This window comes from Protopterus annectens, chromosome 14.part0 (assembly GCF_019279795.1).
Source record: "Protopterus annectens isolate FY-2018-M chromosome 14.part0, PAN1.0, whole genome shotgun sequence".
NCBI lineage: Eukaryota > Metazoa > Chordata > Ceratodontiformes > Protopteridae > Protopterus > Protopterus annectens.
The window spans coordinates 1,088,259,987-1,088,276,606 of record NC_056748.1 but is presented as its reverse complement, the minus strand read 5'-3'; the positions used below and the strand labels follow the sequence as shown (position 1 = coordinate 1,088,276,606).

At 45.0% G+C, this 16,620-nt stretch overlaps 1 protein-coding gene across 1 annotated transcript in view; it reads left to right on the top strand.

Moving 5' to 3' along the window:
* Window positions 1–16,620, top strand: part of SAMD8 (sterile alpha motif domain containing 8) — a 367,145-nt gene that overhangs the window by 235,908 nt on the left and 114,617 nt on the right. The window contains exon 5 of the mRNA XM_044055658.1: window positions 4,445–4,562. Coding sequence (XP_043911593.1) covers window positions 4,445–4,562 — 118 coding nt within the window. The remainder of the gene's footprint in view (window positions 1–4,444; window positions 4,563–16,620) is intronic.

The following is a 16,620-nucleotide window of genomic DNA, read 5'->3' as shown; positions in this document are numbered from 1 at the left end:
GTATAAACTTTCTAAACCTTCCCTACCCGGACTAAAAACACTTTGCAACAGCCTTTAGAACAATATTATAAGGATGATAACTTGCTATCCAAACCATTCTTAACACTAGGTTTTTATTTTCTCTATTACAACTTGCTATCCTATCCATTCTAAGACTATTTCTTTATCCCTACTACATCTAATTTCTAACAACTTCCCTCTTGATTGTCATCCTTAACATCAATCAGTGTAAAATGTCATGTATATACACTCCAATGCTCTGTAATGCCATCTGTACATATTTCATACTGTAAACCTACAAAAATGTTAATTTCCAATGTTAGTGTGTGTGTGTGTGTGTGTGTGTGTGTGTGTGTGTGTGTGTGTGTGTGTGTGTGTGTGTATATATATATATATATATATATATATATATATATATATATATATATATATAAATATATATATATATAATCACTTTTTAATTTTTTACATTTTTAAATTTCAATGTAACCATGAATTTTGATTTGTAACTTTTGTTGATTGCAACTTTGTTGCACATGTGGAGCTTTTCTCCCTGGGCCTCCGCTGAAAATAGGCATGTATCCAGTTGGACTCTCCCGGTTAACAAATGTAAAATAAATAAAATGATTCTCTTGGAAAACAGCCTTATTTCTAGCCATCACTTCAGCAAGAAGAGTGTCTGAGTTACAGGCACTAATGGCTGTGGAACCCTTCATTATTTTCCATGCTGACAGGGTTTCCTTCAGGACTAACCCATCATTTATGCCCAAGGTGGTATCCAGTGTTTTAAACTAATCCATTTGCCAACCTTTCTCCCTAATCCTCAGAATAAATGGGAAAGGATCCAGCACTCCTTGGATATGCAGAGACAGCTCAGGTTCTACCTTGACAAGACTAAACCTTTCAGAAAATCTGACCAGCTGCTAGTCAGCTTTGCTACAGGGGCAGAGGGCAAGGCCATTTCCAAATGGATAGCACACTGCATCCATTTCTGCTACAGGCACCATGGAAAACCTACCCCACAGGGGATCAGAACTCATTACACTAGGGCTACCTCGACCTCTACAGCATTTCTCAGGGGAGTCCCTACCAGAGACATCCTGGAAGCTGCAACCTGGAGTTCTGTACACACCTTCACCAAGCATTACCACTTACCTATTTTTTCTAATTCCAGAGCCGGATTTGCTACAGCAGTCTTACAAGGCCTGCTAGCCAGCCCTAACACTTCTTGACTGCCTCCACCCGTCCTCAGCTTTGGGAATCAACCCAAGTGTGATGACTGCAACAGTGAAACATGAAGAACATAGTACAGTTGTGTATACTTACCGTAAATGTAGATGTTCGAGTGTATTCACTGTTGCAGTCCTGGTTTCCCTCCAACCCCTTGGCTTTCTCTATCCTTTCTACCTATCCTCTTTAGGGCCATATTTTATGGCAGGGGTACTTACTTTTTACTGAAGGTGTTCCACACCATTTAATAGCTTCCTTTTTGAGGGGCTCCTGACATTTGGGGCATGAAAAACTGATGTAATGGCATCGGCTGCTTGTTTTATACCCCTGACGACCTGACGTCATGGAAGAGGTAACAGCATCCGACGCAGAAATCCCAAGACTCTGGTATTCGGGCCGACTGAGGGCTAACCTGCAGGCAGATAATCGCAACAGTGAATACACTCTAACATCTAGATTTATGGTAAGTGTACACAACTGTACTTTTACCCTCTTCCTCAATGTAGTGCGATCTTGACGTTGGTATATTTAAGTAGGGGTGTGTGGGGGGTGCAGTCCCCCACAGAGGGGGGTGCAGGGTGGCTTGCCCCCTGCAAAAGCAAAGGGGAAAAAACTTTGTGTTTGTGAACACCTGGGTTGCACTCTTGCACCATCAGCAAGGCACATGACAGTTGTACCGAATAACAACTTGTGCCGTTTGACTCATGAGAGAACACACCACACACTGGTTTAGTAAGAAAAGGGGTGCTTTCCAATAGGTTTAACTAGACCACATGTATTTCTTCTTAAGTTACTAGTGTCCCCTATTCTGCATGATGTCCCTGATGTTATTTTGCTTAACACTTGCAGTAATTATAATTATGGCAAATCACTGAGGATTAAAGTTAACCAATAATGCCAAATATTAGAGCTTTGTGACTTTTGTTCAGAAAATGTATGCCGATGCAAAATGGTTGCTTTAATAAGTGAAAACAGAGAAACATTTAACAAACTGCCCCCTTATTTTTGAGCGAAGACCTAGATAGTGATGAGTTCACCTGCTAATACAACTTTGCTAAAGAAAGGCTGATGGGGTTGTAAACAGCAGCAGTCAAACTTTTAAAGCTTCAGCTAAAAATCTGCCCAGCATGTAAATGAAAGGTGACAAAGAAGACAAGTGAATATAATTTCTGCAGTATTCGTTGGTTCTGAAGAACGCTGTCAAATATCTTTTTGCAAAAGTCACTGTAGTCCCAAGACCACTGTCCTTTTGGTTCATTGGTAACAGGTGTTTAGGTAACACTATAGGAACTCAGAACTGTAGCTGCTGCCTGAAGGGATATTCATGTTTTCACTTCAAATACTAAAGCAATGATTGTCTAAACTCCATCTTTATTTGTACTGTGGCCAGTGTACCTATAATAAACTAACAGGTCTACACTGTCTGCTTTCCGTATATTGATTTGGATGAATGTTCGTGCGGACGAGTAAAACTTCAAAATGTTTATTCATGATTTCAGTAAAATGTCAGCTGGTGCTGGGTGTTGGGTGGCACTTGCCCTGTGCATCTGGTGGGTTAAGACAGTAAAACAAAGCCTCTTTTCTTTAATCATAGCATTGCCGCTTCATGTACTTCAATCCCTTCTACTTTCCTCCTTTTGTACTCCTGCAGCCGTTTCTTTTCCTGCCACTTTTCTCTTAATCCCTGTGCTTCACAACAGAATGCAGATTACCATCTTATTGTTCCAGTTCACTGGTCTTGTGGCATGTTCCAACACAATATTCCATCGATATTAAACCACACAGTGGCATGGTCACTGTTGTGACCGCTGGTGTGTTCTTTCCTTTTGAGCTTGCCACTTCATTTGCATTGGCTATGTCATTGTTAAGCATATTTTTCTTCATGGTTTGGAATTTCACTGTATATAATTCCAGTTTCCAACAAAGCTTTTATAGTTTTCCTTCATCACTATACATGTGTGCACTTTGAAGTTTACTGCTAGAAGATTAAGGTCCCGAAGGAGTGCAGTCCTGCTGTTGGTCTGTCTATATTTTTTGGTCCGTCATCCTTTTCTGCATCTGGTGGTATGTATAACATAGCTGAATAAAAGGGAACAACCTGATTTCTGCTTCAGTCTTGTGAACATAATCTCTCTCTCTCTTTTTTTTTTTTTTTTTTTTATACTTCAAATAGGCGTATTCCAAGCACATGTTTATTTGGTTTACCTTTAAAAGGTTGAAAATCATGCTGACGATCGGCTGGTTGGGCGAACTGAAATGCCGAATTCTGATTCGAAACTCAGTAAATCGAACAGCAGATTCGCTGAGTTTCAAACTCCGAACACACTATGTAATGCAGGGGGGCAAGCCCCCCTGCACCCCCTACTTTAATATTCAAACTCAGAGATCGCACTACAGTGGGGAAAGGGTCCATTTCCCAATCCCCACTATAGTGCAGTCCGCACCCCAAATGCCGAATCTGCAATAAGTGAATGTCAGTGTGCATTCACTCATTGCACATTCAATGCTTTTTTTTTGTCTGTACCAAAACTGGAAAACGTCCTTTCACACAATCCAGTTTCACATATGTGCACTACACACACAAAAAGGTAAACCGTTTATTTTGTGTGTAAAATAAATATATAGGTTCCCCTCAGCTCTCTCGCTCCTTGTGTCCCCTTCTGCTCACCTTGGTCCTTACATTGTCCTTCCCTTGTATGGACATGGCAGAACAAGGTGTGATGTAGCTGTGATGAGGGATCTATTACTCCAAGTTGGTCTTTATGCTCCTTTTCTCCTTCTTATATCTCATTTTATGTAGGATTTTGTCTTGTATGTGAAAAGTCACTCCAGGAACACTTTGAATCAGCTTACTAGAATTAATTTAGTGGTCACCATGGCATTAAATATGTAAGACTGTCTTCTGTGGGAACAGGTTTCTTAACCTTTATACTTAATAAGAAAAAGAGATTGTTTTTTTATAATCTGTTTAGTTGGCTGTGGTGCTGAAAGAATGGAGACTGTTAGCAAAACAGTTACTTGTAGGCTGTACTCGTGGGATTTTAAATGTCTATTGCCAGTTTCCTGTAAAGATGTCAAAAGTTGATATATGTGAGGTAAGTAGTGTTATGGTGCCCCTGTAAAAGTTGCACTGTTATGGTGAATACACAAACTGCTCTGAATATTATCTTCCTTTAAGCTAGCTATACTAATCTTATCTTCTCTCTTTATGCAGATCTATATTACTACGTCGCTTGTGCAGTTTAATGGGTACAGTATTTCTCTTGCGCTGTGTCACTATGTTTGTTACATCACTCTCTGTACCTGGCCATCATCTGCAGTGTTCTGGAAAGGTGGGTCATTCCAGCTGCTGATTTCTTTTTAAAATGTATTTTTGATGTAAACTTAAAATTGAACTTGCATTATCCAGCCAAGTTCTATTTTTTTTTGGTGTGTGTGTGTGTGTGTGTGTGTGTGTGTGTGTGTGTGTGTGTGTGTGTGTGTGTGTGTGTGTGTGTGTGTGTGTACACGTACATGTCTAACTGCATTATATTAAATGTTTTTGATCACATATTGAGGGTAAATGCAATGAATTGCATCATATCAAAGGCAAACAAGTGAACACCCTGTATAACATTTTCAGACACTTTAAATACACACCAGAATTAAAAAGAGAAAAAATGTGGTGAAGTATTTTAATTCATATGCAGACCTCCATGATCATTACTTTTTAGGGGCTACTCTAGTGTACTGCCAGTCCTCCATTTTTAAGCATCTGTCTTGTCTTCCCTTTTTGAACAGTAATTGCAGTAAACATCATGTGAGTGCTAGTTTTACCTTCTTGACAAGCAAATGGTCTTGGGAGATACAGCCCTTGTCTCCCAAGGTCTAAACACTGCTTTTTCCAGTGGTCAGATGGGTGCCATAACTGGCCTTCTCATGGGGAGTGGTACTTTCAGTCCTACAGCTAGAGCACTTTGGACAAAGTAGACTCTCCCCAGGCCTCACTTGCATCCAGGTCCAGCAGATAGCCAAAAAGGGAGTAGGGCCTCCCATACGAGGGTTCACAAGGTACTGCCGCAGTGTCAGGTGATTGATATCTGGTGGAATCTGGTGTTTGAAAGCACAGGAGAGAAACTGTATGTAACCCGGCCTAATGCCAGTGCCAGGTATTGTTGGATGTCCTTCTGTTCAAATGTTGCAGTATTTTGTGCAGTTGGGTTTTCTCCTCTTGCTACCTGAACGTCTGGCCAGTATACAAAAAATTGCCGTCACTGCATTGTGCATGGGATGTCTGACGTGGCTAGCAGAGTGTGGGCCACAAAAGTGACGTCTGTGCGCACCAGACCTCAGAACATCTTTGCCACCAATCGAATGTCAGGTGTTCCTGCCTTCCTGGCCATCGGATCTTTGAAAAACTCTGATAAGTACCCCATTGGGGAACCTTTAATTTAGTCATTGCATGTTAGTGCTTACTCATGTCATCCAGAAAGGGCAAGTGTAAGTTCAGCTGTCAGATACCCCACAAAGACACCCACGAACACTGTCTATTCTGCGTAGGGAAGCCGCATGACTACAAGGCCTGCCCTATCCTGCCAGGCCTTTGTACCCAAGACCTTGCGTAGCTGACTTCATGCTCTCAACCTCTATCTTGAGAACAAGCATCTGAAACCGCTAGTACTAGGTATGGAGGGGCCTTCCGACTTGCCTGCTGAGTTGCCGAAGAAAAAGGCAAAGACCTCAAGGACTGTTTCTGTGCCTCCGCTGTCCAACACTCATCCTGTAGCCAACATCGGCCTGGAAGAATGCTCGGGTTCCGCCATTCTGGGTATAGCGGGTACCGTAACTGAGGCCACAGAACCCTGTGCAGAAAGGCACGTCCTCTGAGGCTCTGTGGAAGTCTGTCTTCGATGCCGAGGGGGAACCAAGGCTCTCGGCAGACCAGCCAGATCCCTCTGCTCCTTTGCAGTCAACCGGTTCTAGGCCCTCCCCTGTACAAATGCCTGCTAGGCCTTCTCTTAAAAAGAAACAAAAGAGAAAGCATATCTCTCCAGTTAAATAAAGTGAACCAGATTGGCAGGCTTTTTCACAAACCTCTTTAATGCATTTATGGCCTTGTGGCCGCACCAAGGACTTCCATAATCCCTCCTCCAGTACTGAGCTGTAGGCCTCAGAACCCTCACAGGTGGAAGAGGAGGAATACTCTGATTTCTTCATCAGAAGAATCACGCTCCTACACCTCCCAGCTCCCTTCTTCCCTTGGATATGCCTCTCCAGAGGAAGAATCTGCTGAGGCTGATTCCCCTGCAGAACTCACCTTTGGGGAAACCATAGCTAAGATGAGAGAGCATTTCAAGTGGGCCTCGTCTGAAATGACTGAGGTACAAAAATGGTGCTATGAGCTCCTCCACATGGACTCCCCAGCTCCCACTGCTGTCCCACCTATACTTCCAGCCTTTCTTAATGATTTTTCTGCAGCATCCATGAATCCAGACCCCCGCAGACCTGATAAGTTTTACAAGGCTCCTGAGAGATAAATTCTTGGTAAAATGCCCAGCTGCAAGACCCAGCCACCATCTCAGTCTCTCCTGACAAGGCTTCTAAATTACTGCCCTGGCTTCTAAATTACTGCCCTCTACTACCCTCCTCTCTGTTGACAAGGACAGCAAGGCCATGGAGTATTTTGGCAAGAAGGTGTACACATTTGCAACTCTGGCTTTCAGAGCAACCAACTACCAGAAACACGTCTAAGTATGCCTTGGCCCTTTCCAAACAACTTTTGGACATCTCTAACTTTCCAGCCAAAGCCCAACGGTCTTTCCTTGATGTTCATTGTGCATACAGCTGCAGTAATCACAGATGGGTTTTCTGCCGTCAGGCGGTCCCTCAGTCGGCCGAATTCCAAGGTCTTGGTCCGGCGTCGGTTGTCGTCGCTTTCTCTTCTGACGTCAGTGAGGCCAGAGTATATAAGACACAGCCGACGCCATGTTCTTCAGTCTTTTTTGCCGTGCGGTGCCCGAAGCAGAAGCAGTTCGCAAGTGCCGGTCGGCCAGCTCCTGAATTACGAAAATTTTGGAAACCGAAGTCTTCATTAAAGCTAAGTACCCCGTTGGGGAAACTTTTCTTGCCTCAGACCGATGTCAGAAAAAGTTAATTGTATTTCTTGTGGGAAGCAAATACCGCATAAGGATTTCCATTCCCTCTGCATACCTTGTTTAGGCCCAGACCACGACGTCTTGGGCTGTCGCTTTTGTGCTACCTTCAATAAACGCACTAAGCGTCGGGCGGAGTTCACCCAACACTATTTTGGTAAAGCTTTTGATTATAAAATGTCGTCTGACACTCCGACTACCGTTTTGTCCAAAAAACGCAAGGAAAAGGACCGACACGCGAGGCCTGCGGTCCCCGCCGACACCACGCCAGAACAGGCTACACGTGGTCCAGTTCTCAGCAAGACGCCTTTGCAGTCCCTGACTACCGACGACACTCCTTTGGCGGTGTCCTCTGTACCCGAGACCGCTGGGTCCTCGGCCCTTTCAAAGACTACAACCACCGAAGCCTTTGCTAATGTTGAGCCTACTAATGTGGACAGGTCCACCTCCACCCACGGTGTCTTTAGACCCTCATCTTCTTTTTCTATTAAGGCCTTTACTAAATCCAAAGCAGCCAGGCACCCCAAGAGGCCTGTTGCACAGGGCCCATCTCCAGGTCCCATGCCTAAAAAACAGATGCTTAAAATGGCTGAGGATTTAATTACTCTTATCAGAGGTTCTCAACCCCCTCCAGACAAGAGACCCAGAGTGGAGGAAGATTCTCCCTCTTCTGATCAGGGATCCATTTTATCAGAACATTCTGATGTAGAGGAACACTCTTGCTCCCCTTTTGAGGATTCGGATGCAGAACAGTCCATCCCTTCTGTATCTCCTCCTGAGGATTTTTCCTTTGGGGAAACCTTGCACACCTTGAGGGAACACTTCCATTGGGAAGGCCAAGACTTTTCAGATTCTAAGAAAAGGCTTAGGGAATTTCTTTTGTTACCTCAACACAGACCTCTGGCGATACCCCCTGTTTTGGACATACTTGATGTTTATTCGGAGGCTTGCCTTAACCCGGATTCTCTACCTCCTGCACCAGTCAAACCTGATAGGTATTACAGAGTACCCAACTCTCACCAATTTCTCTTCAAAAGCCATAATGCTGACCCTGAAACCATTTCACAAGGCCCCAAGGGATTGAAGGCCTCCACTGCCAAGAATCCACTTCCTGCAGAAAGGGAGTCAAGATCTTTAGAAAGGTGGGGTAAAAAGGTATATACCTCGGCCACCCTAGCCATGAGGGCCTTAAATTGTCAGTTTCATATGCTTAAATATCAACAGTTCCTGTTATCACAATTAAGGAATAAAATGTCTCAACCTGAACAACCCGATTTAAAGGAGTTACAGGATATGATGCATAGTGCAGAGCAAGTGGGTAAACACACTTTACAATGTAACTTGCCTGATCATGTCAAAGCTAAACTTCTAGATGCTCCTTTACAAAAGGATGTGCTGTTTGGTACTAATGATGAGGAGATACTACGGAAAATGGAAGAAAAAGCCAAATCTATGCAAACTGTCAAAGCCTTTTTACAGGTCCAACCACCACGTTTTAGCAGAAATTGGCCTTCAAAAAACTGGTCCTTTCCAGCCACTGACAAGCCCAAAAGAGGTAGATACAGACGCACAAGGGGCAGAGGGCAATCACAAGGATCATATAGAGGACGACAATGGCAAACTCCAGCACCAAGAGGTGGCGAGGACAGTGCACAACAATACAGGAAGCAAACCCAATGACTCCCGCATTTCCATGCCAAGCACGTCTCAGCTGGCAGCACCTCTGGGAGGAAAGCTAGCATTATTTGCAGCCAATTGGCATATTGTCACAACAGACAAATGGATCCTGGACATTATAAACAGAGGCTACAAATTTCATTTTCACACTCTTCCAAAATGAGAGGCATGCCAAACCTGCCACAGAATCAAAGGGCAGAGGCACAACTACAAATTTCAAAGCTCATAAGCATGAGAGCTATTCAAGAGGTACCTACTCACGAACAAGGTCAAGGTTTTTATTCAAGACGTTTTCTGGTACCAAGGAAAGGAACCGACTGGAGACCCATTTTGGACTTCTCCATCCTAAACACATTTCTACTGCATCAAAATTCAAGGTGCTCACATTACAGCAACTTCTTCCCATGCTGGGCAAGGAGTTTTGGCTGGTAACATTGGACCTCAAGGAGGCATACCTGCATGTCCCAATCAGACAAAGCTGCAGAAGATACCTCAGATTTCTTGCAGGTTCAATCCACTATCAATTCTCTGCATTGCCCTTTGGCTTATCTACTGCGCCCAGAGTATTCACAAAGTGCCTGGCATCAGTGATTGCCTACTGCAGACTTCAAGGGATACAAATTTACCCTTATTTGGACGACTGCCTGATCCAAGCGGACAGCAAACGCATACTTCTGGAACATCTGGCATATGTGACATGGTTATTGCATTCTCTGGGATACACAATCAACAAAGAGAAATCAAGGCTAACACCATCTCAGAAAATAACTTTCCTGGGTGCCAACTTGGACACAAACACCCAGATGGCCTATCTTACGCCAGAAAAACAGGGGCAACTATCTCATTACTTCAAAATACTAGCAAAAAGTACCAGGCTTACTGCAAGGAAAATCCTGCAGGCTCTGGGATTCATGGCATCTTGCATTCTTTTAATCCCATGTGCAAAGCTGCATATGAGGAAACTTCAGTGGTACCTAAAAAACCTATGGTCTCAACACAGTCACAGTTTGGAAACAATAATACCAATAATCCCATGTTTGCAAATGGAATTTCTATGGTGGGCCCAAGCATGTCAAGCAAACACAGGCCTCCCATTCTGCAAGCCTCAAGCAAAGCAAGTTATCACAACAGACGCCTCAGATTACGCCTGGGGGGCGCACATGACGGACAGGTGCATCCAGGGCAAATGGTCCCAAAAAGAAAAGCACCTTCACATCAATCAAAAAGAAATGCTAGCAGTAATAAATGCAATTACAGCTTTCAAGGACTTCCTGCATCCAGGACAATTACTGATAAGAACAGACAACACCACAGTAATGTGGTACATAAACAAACAAGGAGGAACACATTCATACCCCTTGTGCAGACTAGCCATGACTCTTTGGAACTTGGCTCTGGAATGGCAAATCGAACTTCAAGCCCAGTACCTGCCAGGATTGGAAAACACACTGGCAGACAAATTAAGCAGAAATATGACAGATCCACACGAATGGAAGTTACATCCTCAGGTGTTACATCCTCAGGTGTTTACAGAAATAACCCAAGTGTGGGGGAGGCCAGACATAGATCTTTTTGCCTCCCACAGGAATCATCAATTGGAAACGTTTTGTTCAAGGACCTTTCATCCAAAGGCCTGGAGAGTGGATGCCTTTTCATTCAGTTGGACAGCATGGACAGTTCATGCATTCTCACCTCTGCCTCTTCTGCCCAAGGTACTTTTGAAAGCAAGAGCAGACAGACCGAAGATGATACTGATTGCTCCAGATTGGCCACGGCAACACTGGTACCCACTGCTGAGGAGCCTAACACATACTCCTCCCTGGTCCCTGCCTCTAATGCTTCTTCTGCTGACTCAGCACAGCTACAAAACTCTCCACAGTCAGCTGAAGTCTCGCTGCATGGAAAATTCCTTAACACCACAACAGACCCTACTCTCCAAGGAGGTGCAGGATGTCATTTTGGAGGCCAGAAGGCCATCTACTAGAAAAGCTTACTCCGCAAAATGGAAGCGGTTTTGTTCTTGGAATGAGAAAAAAGGCCAGGACCCTAGAAAACTGAACTTGCCTCGGGTATTACAGTATCTAGCTGAGCTGCTGAACAGTGGACTTTCATTTTCTTCCATAAAAATCCATGCCTCAGCCATTTCTGCAGAATACAACACGGATCCTCCTTTATTTTCTCACCCACTCTTACGACAGTTCCTCAGAGGGGCTAAGAATATTAGACCACCAAGGAAACAACCAATACCAGCCTGGGATCTTAATTACATACTAGAAAAATTAACATTGCCTCCTTTTGAACCAGCTGCCTCAACAGATTTGCAATATTTGTCCTGGAAAACTGCCTTCCTTCTGGCTATCACTTCAGCTCGTAGAGTTTCGGAGCTACAGGCCCTCATGGCAGTGCAGCCCTTTCTCATTTTCCATCAGGACAGGGTTTCCCTTCGTACCAACCCATCATTTATGCCTAAAGTGGTATCCAGGATAGCTTTAAATCAAGCCATACACCTTCCTACCTTTTACCCCAATCCTCAAAACAAAGGGGAAAGGCTGCTACATTCTTTAGACATCCATAGGCAGCTGCGTTACTACTTGGACAGAACAAAGTCCTTCAGGAAATCAGAACAACTCTTTGTGTCCTATGCTGTAGGGGCTCAAGGGAAGCCAGTTTCCAAGCAGACTATTTCAAAGTGGATAGGCCACTGCATTCGGTTTTGTTATTCCTATCATGGGAAATCTGTTCCTACATGTATCAGATCACACTCCACCAGGGCCACAGCTACCTCTACAGCCTTCCTCAGAGGAGTTCCTACCAAAGATATTCTGGAGGCAGCCACTTGGAGTTCTGTACATACCTTCACAAAACACTACCACCTGCCTTTATATTCCAGAACCAGAGCAGGCTTTGCCACTGCTGTTTTGCAGGGCATTCTGGCTCAACCCAGTTCCTCCTAGTACCTACCACCCTATGCGTAGCTTTGGGACTCTACCCATCTGTGATTACTGCAGCTGTATGCACGATGAACATAGTACAGTTTTGTACCTACCATAAATGTAGATGTTCGAGTGCTAATACAGCTGCAGTACAGGTTTCCCTCCCTCCTTCCCCACTTGGTAAAGGCATGGGGCCTAACAACCTCTTCATACAACCTGACTGGGTTATCCTTCTATGGTTTATTTGCTTGCAACCACTGATTTTGGATTATATTGCATTGCATGTATACACATATAAGCATAATTTATGTATTGCCTTCCTTCTGGGGGCACCTGACATCTGGGGCAAGAAAGACTGAAGAACATGGCGTCTGCTGTGTCTTATATACTCTGGCCTCACTGACGTCAGAAGAGAAAGCGACGACAACCGACGCCGGACCAAGACTTTGGAATTCGGCCGACCGAGGGACCGCCTGACGGCAGAAAACCCATCTGTGATTACTGCAGCTGTATTAGCACTCAAACATCTACATTTATGGGTAGGTACAAAACTGTACTTTTCCCTGACCTCTCAAGTTAATAGGCACTCTTTCAGGTGCAGCTGTGATGCTGCTGAGGCCTCAGCTAGGTCTGCAGCATCAGTTTCTGCCTTAAGAAGGTATTCCTGGCTATGCTTCCAGCCTTTACTTAACGATTTTAGGGCTAAGCTAGTAGATGCACCTTTAGACAATGAAGCCCTCTTTGTATCCAAGGTGGCAGACTTGTTTAAGACCTTGCAACAAAAAGGTAAGGAGCTGCAAGATTTAAAGCATCTGTTTGTATCTGTTTGAAGCATTCAGGTCTCACTTCCTCTTCCAGACCAAGAAAAGCTCTCCGGAAGCAATCCACTCCTGCCAGGACTTACACCATCAACCAGCCAGAGGGCACCCTTTCAAGACAGGGCAGGTAGTGTGCGACTACCTGCAAGTGTTGAAACCTCCACCCCCTCCCTCCATCCCTCTGTCCTTACGACTCTCTCACTGTTTCCAAGTATGGAAACAGATCACCTCAGACAAATGGATACTTTCAGTAATAGAACATGGGTACTTCATGACCTGGATCATCCCTCCAAAGAGAAAGGGGTATTCCACAGCCCCCAAAAGAACAGCTTTCCCCTCTTACAACCAGTTCTGGACAACCTTATGGCCCAAGGTACCATCCATCCTGTCCCACAGTCTGCAGTGGAAAGGGCTTTTACTCCAGGATCTTCCTAGTGCCAAGAAAAGATGGGCCCTGGAGGCCAATTTTAGATCTTTCCCATCTGAACCTTTTTCTGGAGTGTACCAACCTTCAGAATGCTTACATTGCCAACTCTTTTCCCTGTGATCCTACGTCAAGGGTTCATGGCCCCCTTGGACATTAAGGATGCCTACCTACACATCCCCATAAGGCCCATTTTCAGGAGTTTCCTCCATTTCTCAGACTCCTATCACTATCAATTCTCGGCCTTGCCCTTTGGTCTTTCCACAGCACCCAGAGTCTTCACCAAATGTCTGGCACCAGTGATTGCCTTCTGCAGGACTCAAGGGATGCAAATCTTCCCTTACTTGGACGACCTACTCATCCAGGCAGACTACAAATATTCCCTCCCGATTCAGTTAAAGAAAACCATTGCCCTCCTCCAGTCCCAAGGGTTTCAGATAAACTACCCAAAATCCCACTCGGACCCTACACAGGACATAGTCTTCCTGGGGCTCAGGATTCGGACAGACATCATGAAAGCCTTCCTTCCACCCCAAAAGGTGGAAGGCCTGACAACAATACCTACTTTTGGTACTACAAACCAAGGAAATGACTGCAAGGCAGTACCTCAGGTTCCTGGGCTACATGGCTTTCACTATACTTATGCTGCCTTTAAAAGGCTTCACATGAAGAAATTGCAATGGTACCTCGGGCCTGTTTGGATGCAACGCTCCCACCCCCTGGAGTACAGGGTGCCCCTCTTACCCTGCATCAAGCTGGGGGTCCATTGGTGGCTGACCCAGGTGAAGCTCAACCCATGTCTTCTACTTCAACTCCTTCCACCAACACAGGTAATGTACACAGTTGCCTCTGACCTCAGTTGGGGAGCAATGCTGGGCCTACTAAAAGTGCAGGGAGTTTGGCCAAAGCCACACAGGAAAGAGCACATCATTGTAAGGGAAATGAGAGCAATACTCTTGGCCATGAAGGCATTTCAGTCCAGGCTACAAAAGGGACCCCTAAAGCTTTTCACAGACAATACCAAGGTGCTGTGGTATTTCAGCTAGCAAGGGGGAGCCAAATCCTATTCACTTTGCAGACTAGCTCTCCTTGTGTGGGAACTGACCACCAGTCAGGGAGTTACCCTTCAGGCCGCGTACATCACTTCCCAACAGAACTCTCAGGCAGATTCCATCGGCACACCCATGACAATGTCCCACAAATGGATGCTTTACAGGGATATCTTCTTGGACTTTGTCCACCGATGGAGTACACTTCATATAGACCTGTTTGCCCCCACCATGAACAAACACATTTCCCTCCTTCTGCACCAGACTGCCAGAGCCTCTGGCAATGACCACAGGTGTCTTTTCAATCTCCCGGAAGGGGATGTTTCTCTATGCATTCCCCCCCTCTTTCCTCTTTTTCAGAAAGTCCTGTTGAAGATCCAGCAGGATAGACAGAAAATCTTGCTGGTGACCCCCTCTCCCCACACTGGCAATCTCTACACCTCACCTTGTGGGTGATAGGATTCTGATCCCTTTCAGACACCTGTACAATGAGGGCGTGCTCACTGCCCTGCAGTAGGCAAGGAAACCTAATACCAGGAAATCTTATGTATCCGAGTGGAAAAGATTCTCCACTTGGTATCTTAGAAGGCAGTTGGACCCATTGCAAAGCGAGGTCCCCCTAGTGCTGTCTTACCTGTATGAACTTTTATAGATAGGGCTAGCATTCTCCTTCATTAAGGCCCATTTGTCTGCCATTTCTGCCTGCCTACTTCTGGACTCCCCACTTAGCTTCCAGATTGCCTGCAAAACTGTTCCTTAAGGAGGTAGTTTATCTCAGACCACCTAGGAAACCCATTCCACCTCCTTGGTACCTGAACTTTGTTGTAGAGAAACTCGCACTCCCTCCCTTTAAGCCAGCATCCAAAGCTTCCCTAAAACACTGCACATGGAAGACTGTTCTGCTGGTGGCCTCGACCTCGGCTAGAAGAGTTTCTGAGATGCAAGCTATCATGGCTTTTCCTCCATTCCTCATGTTCCACAGAGGTAGTGTAACCCTACGAACCAACCCATCCTTCATGCCCAAGGTGGTCAATGACCTGTCCTTAAACCAAGCCATCCACCTACCCACTTTCTTTCCCAACCAACAGGGAGACAGTGAGAGAGTCCTCGGTCTGTGCACAGACAGCTCAAATTCTATCTGCACCAATGTAATTCCATCAGACAGTCTGACCATTTGTCTGTCTCCTTCCACTCCAGGGCCCTGGGGAAAGCAGCAACTAAGCAAACCATTTCAGCTTGGATTTCCAGGGCTATTACCTTCTGTTTCACCCACCACAGGAAACCCTTATGAGGCAGTGTTAAAGCATATTCCACCAGGGCAATGGCTTCATCTGGCGCCTTCTTTAAGGGCCTGGACACTTCCACTCTTCTTGAAGCAGGCACTTGATCATCTATGCACACTTTCACAAAGCATTACAAAATAGACCAGATTTCCAAGTCCAGGACTGGATTTGCCAGGGCTATCCTCCATGGATTCCTGGAGAATTCTACTAGACCACCACCCCCTTCCTCACAGTGAGCTTTGGCACTCACCCAACTGTACAGAATACTGCAACATGTGAATAGAAGGACATAGAAAAGTTGTGTAAAATCTTACCATAACCATAGATGTCCTTCTTTTCCACATTGCTCTTTCCCTCCCACCTACCCCTCCTGACATCAGGCATTTCCCTTCTTGGATGGCACAGGACTTGCACTACCTTCTCCAGGACTGGTTCCGACTGGGACGTTTAGTTCTGAAGTCTGGTGCACGCAGACATCACTTTTATGGCCCACGCTGTGCTAGCCACGTCAGCATACTGGCCAGACGTTTGGGTAGCAAGAGGAGAAAACCCAACTGTACAGAATACTGCAACATGGAATAGAAGAACATCTATGGTTATGGTAAGATTTTACACAACTTTTCTATCCATTTCCAGCCACATGCCACCTTGGCAGATATGGTTCTATGTAAGAGCTCCCCATTTCTTGATGCTTGGTGTACTGGTTGCACACTTGGCCCATATACTCTGGATACAAGTGAAATCATCTAAGTTGGAACTGATACAAGGAAAGCTTCTTCTTGCCTGTCTTAGGAAGGGGTCTCTGGCTGTTTCTGAAACAGAGACATCTTTCCCACTTACACTATGACCACTCTTTGGGCAAGCTCTGAAGTCCATCATGACTGCCCTGTAACTCCTATTTTTTTCCACAAAATATCGGAGGAAGAATGGAGTCTTCTCTAATCCTTCCCATGGATCCCACAATAAAGAACGTCACATACGCATCCTGGAATTCCGTTGATACAGATTCCAGAATGGCAGATACTCTGCACAGATTCTTGTCTTAGTGAAGTGAGGTCATGAGCAGGCATCCAAG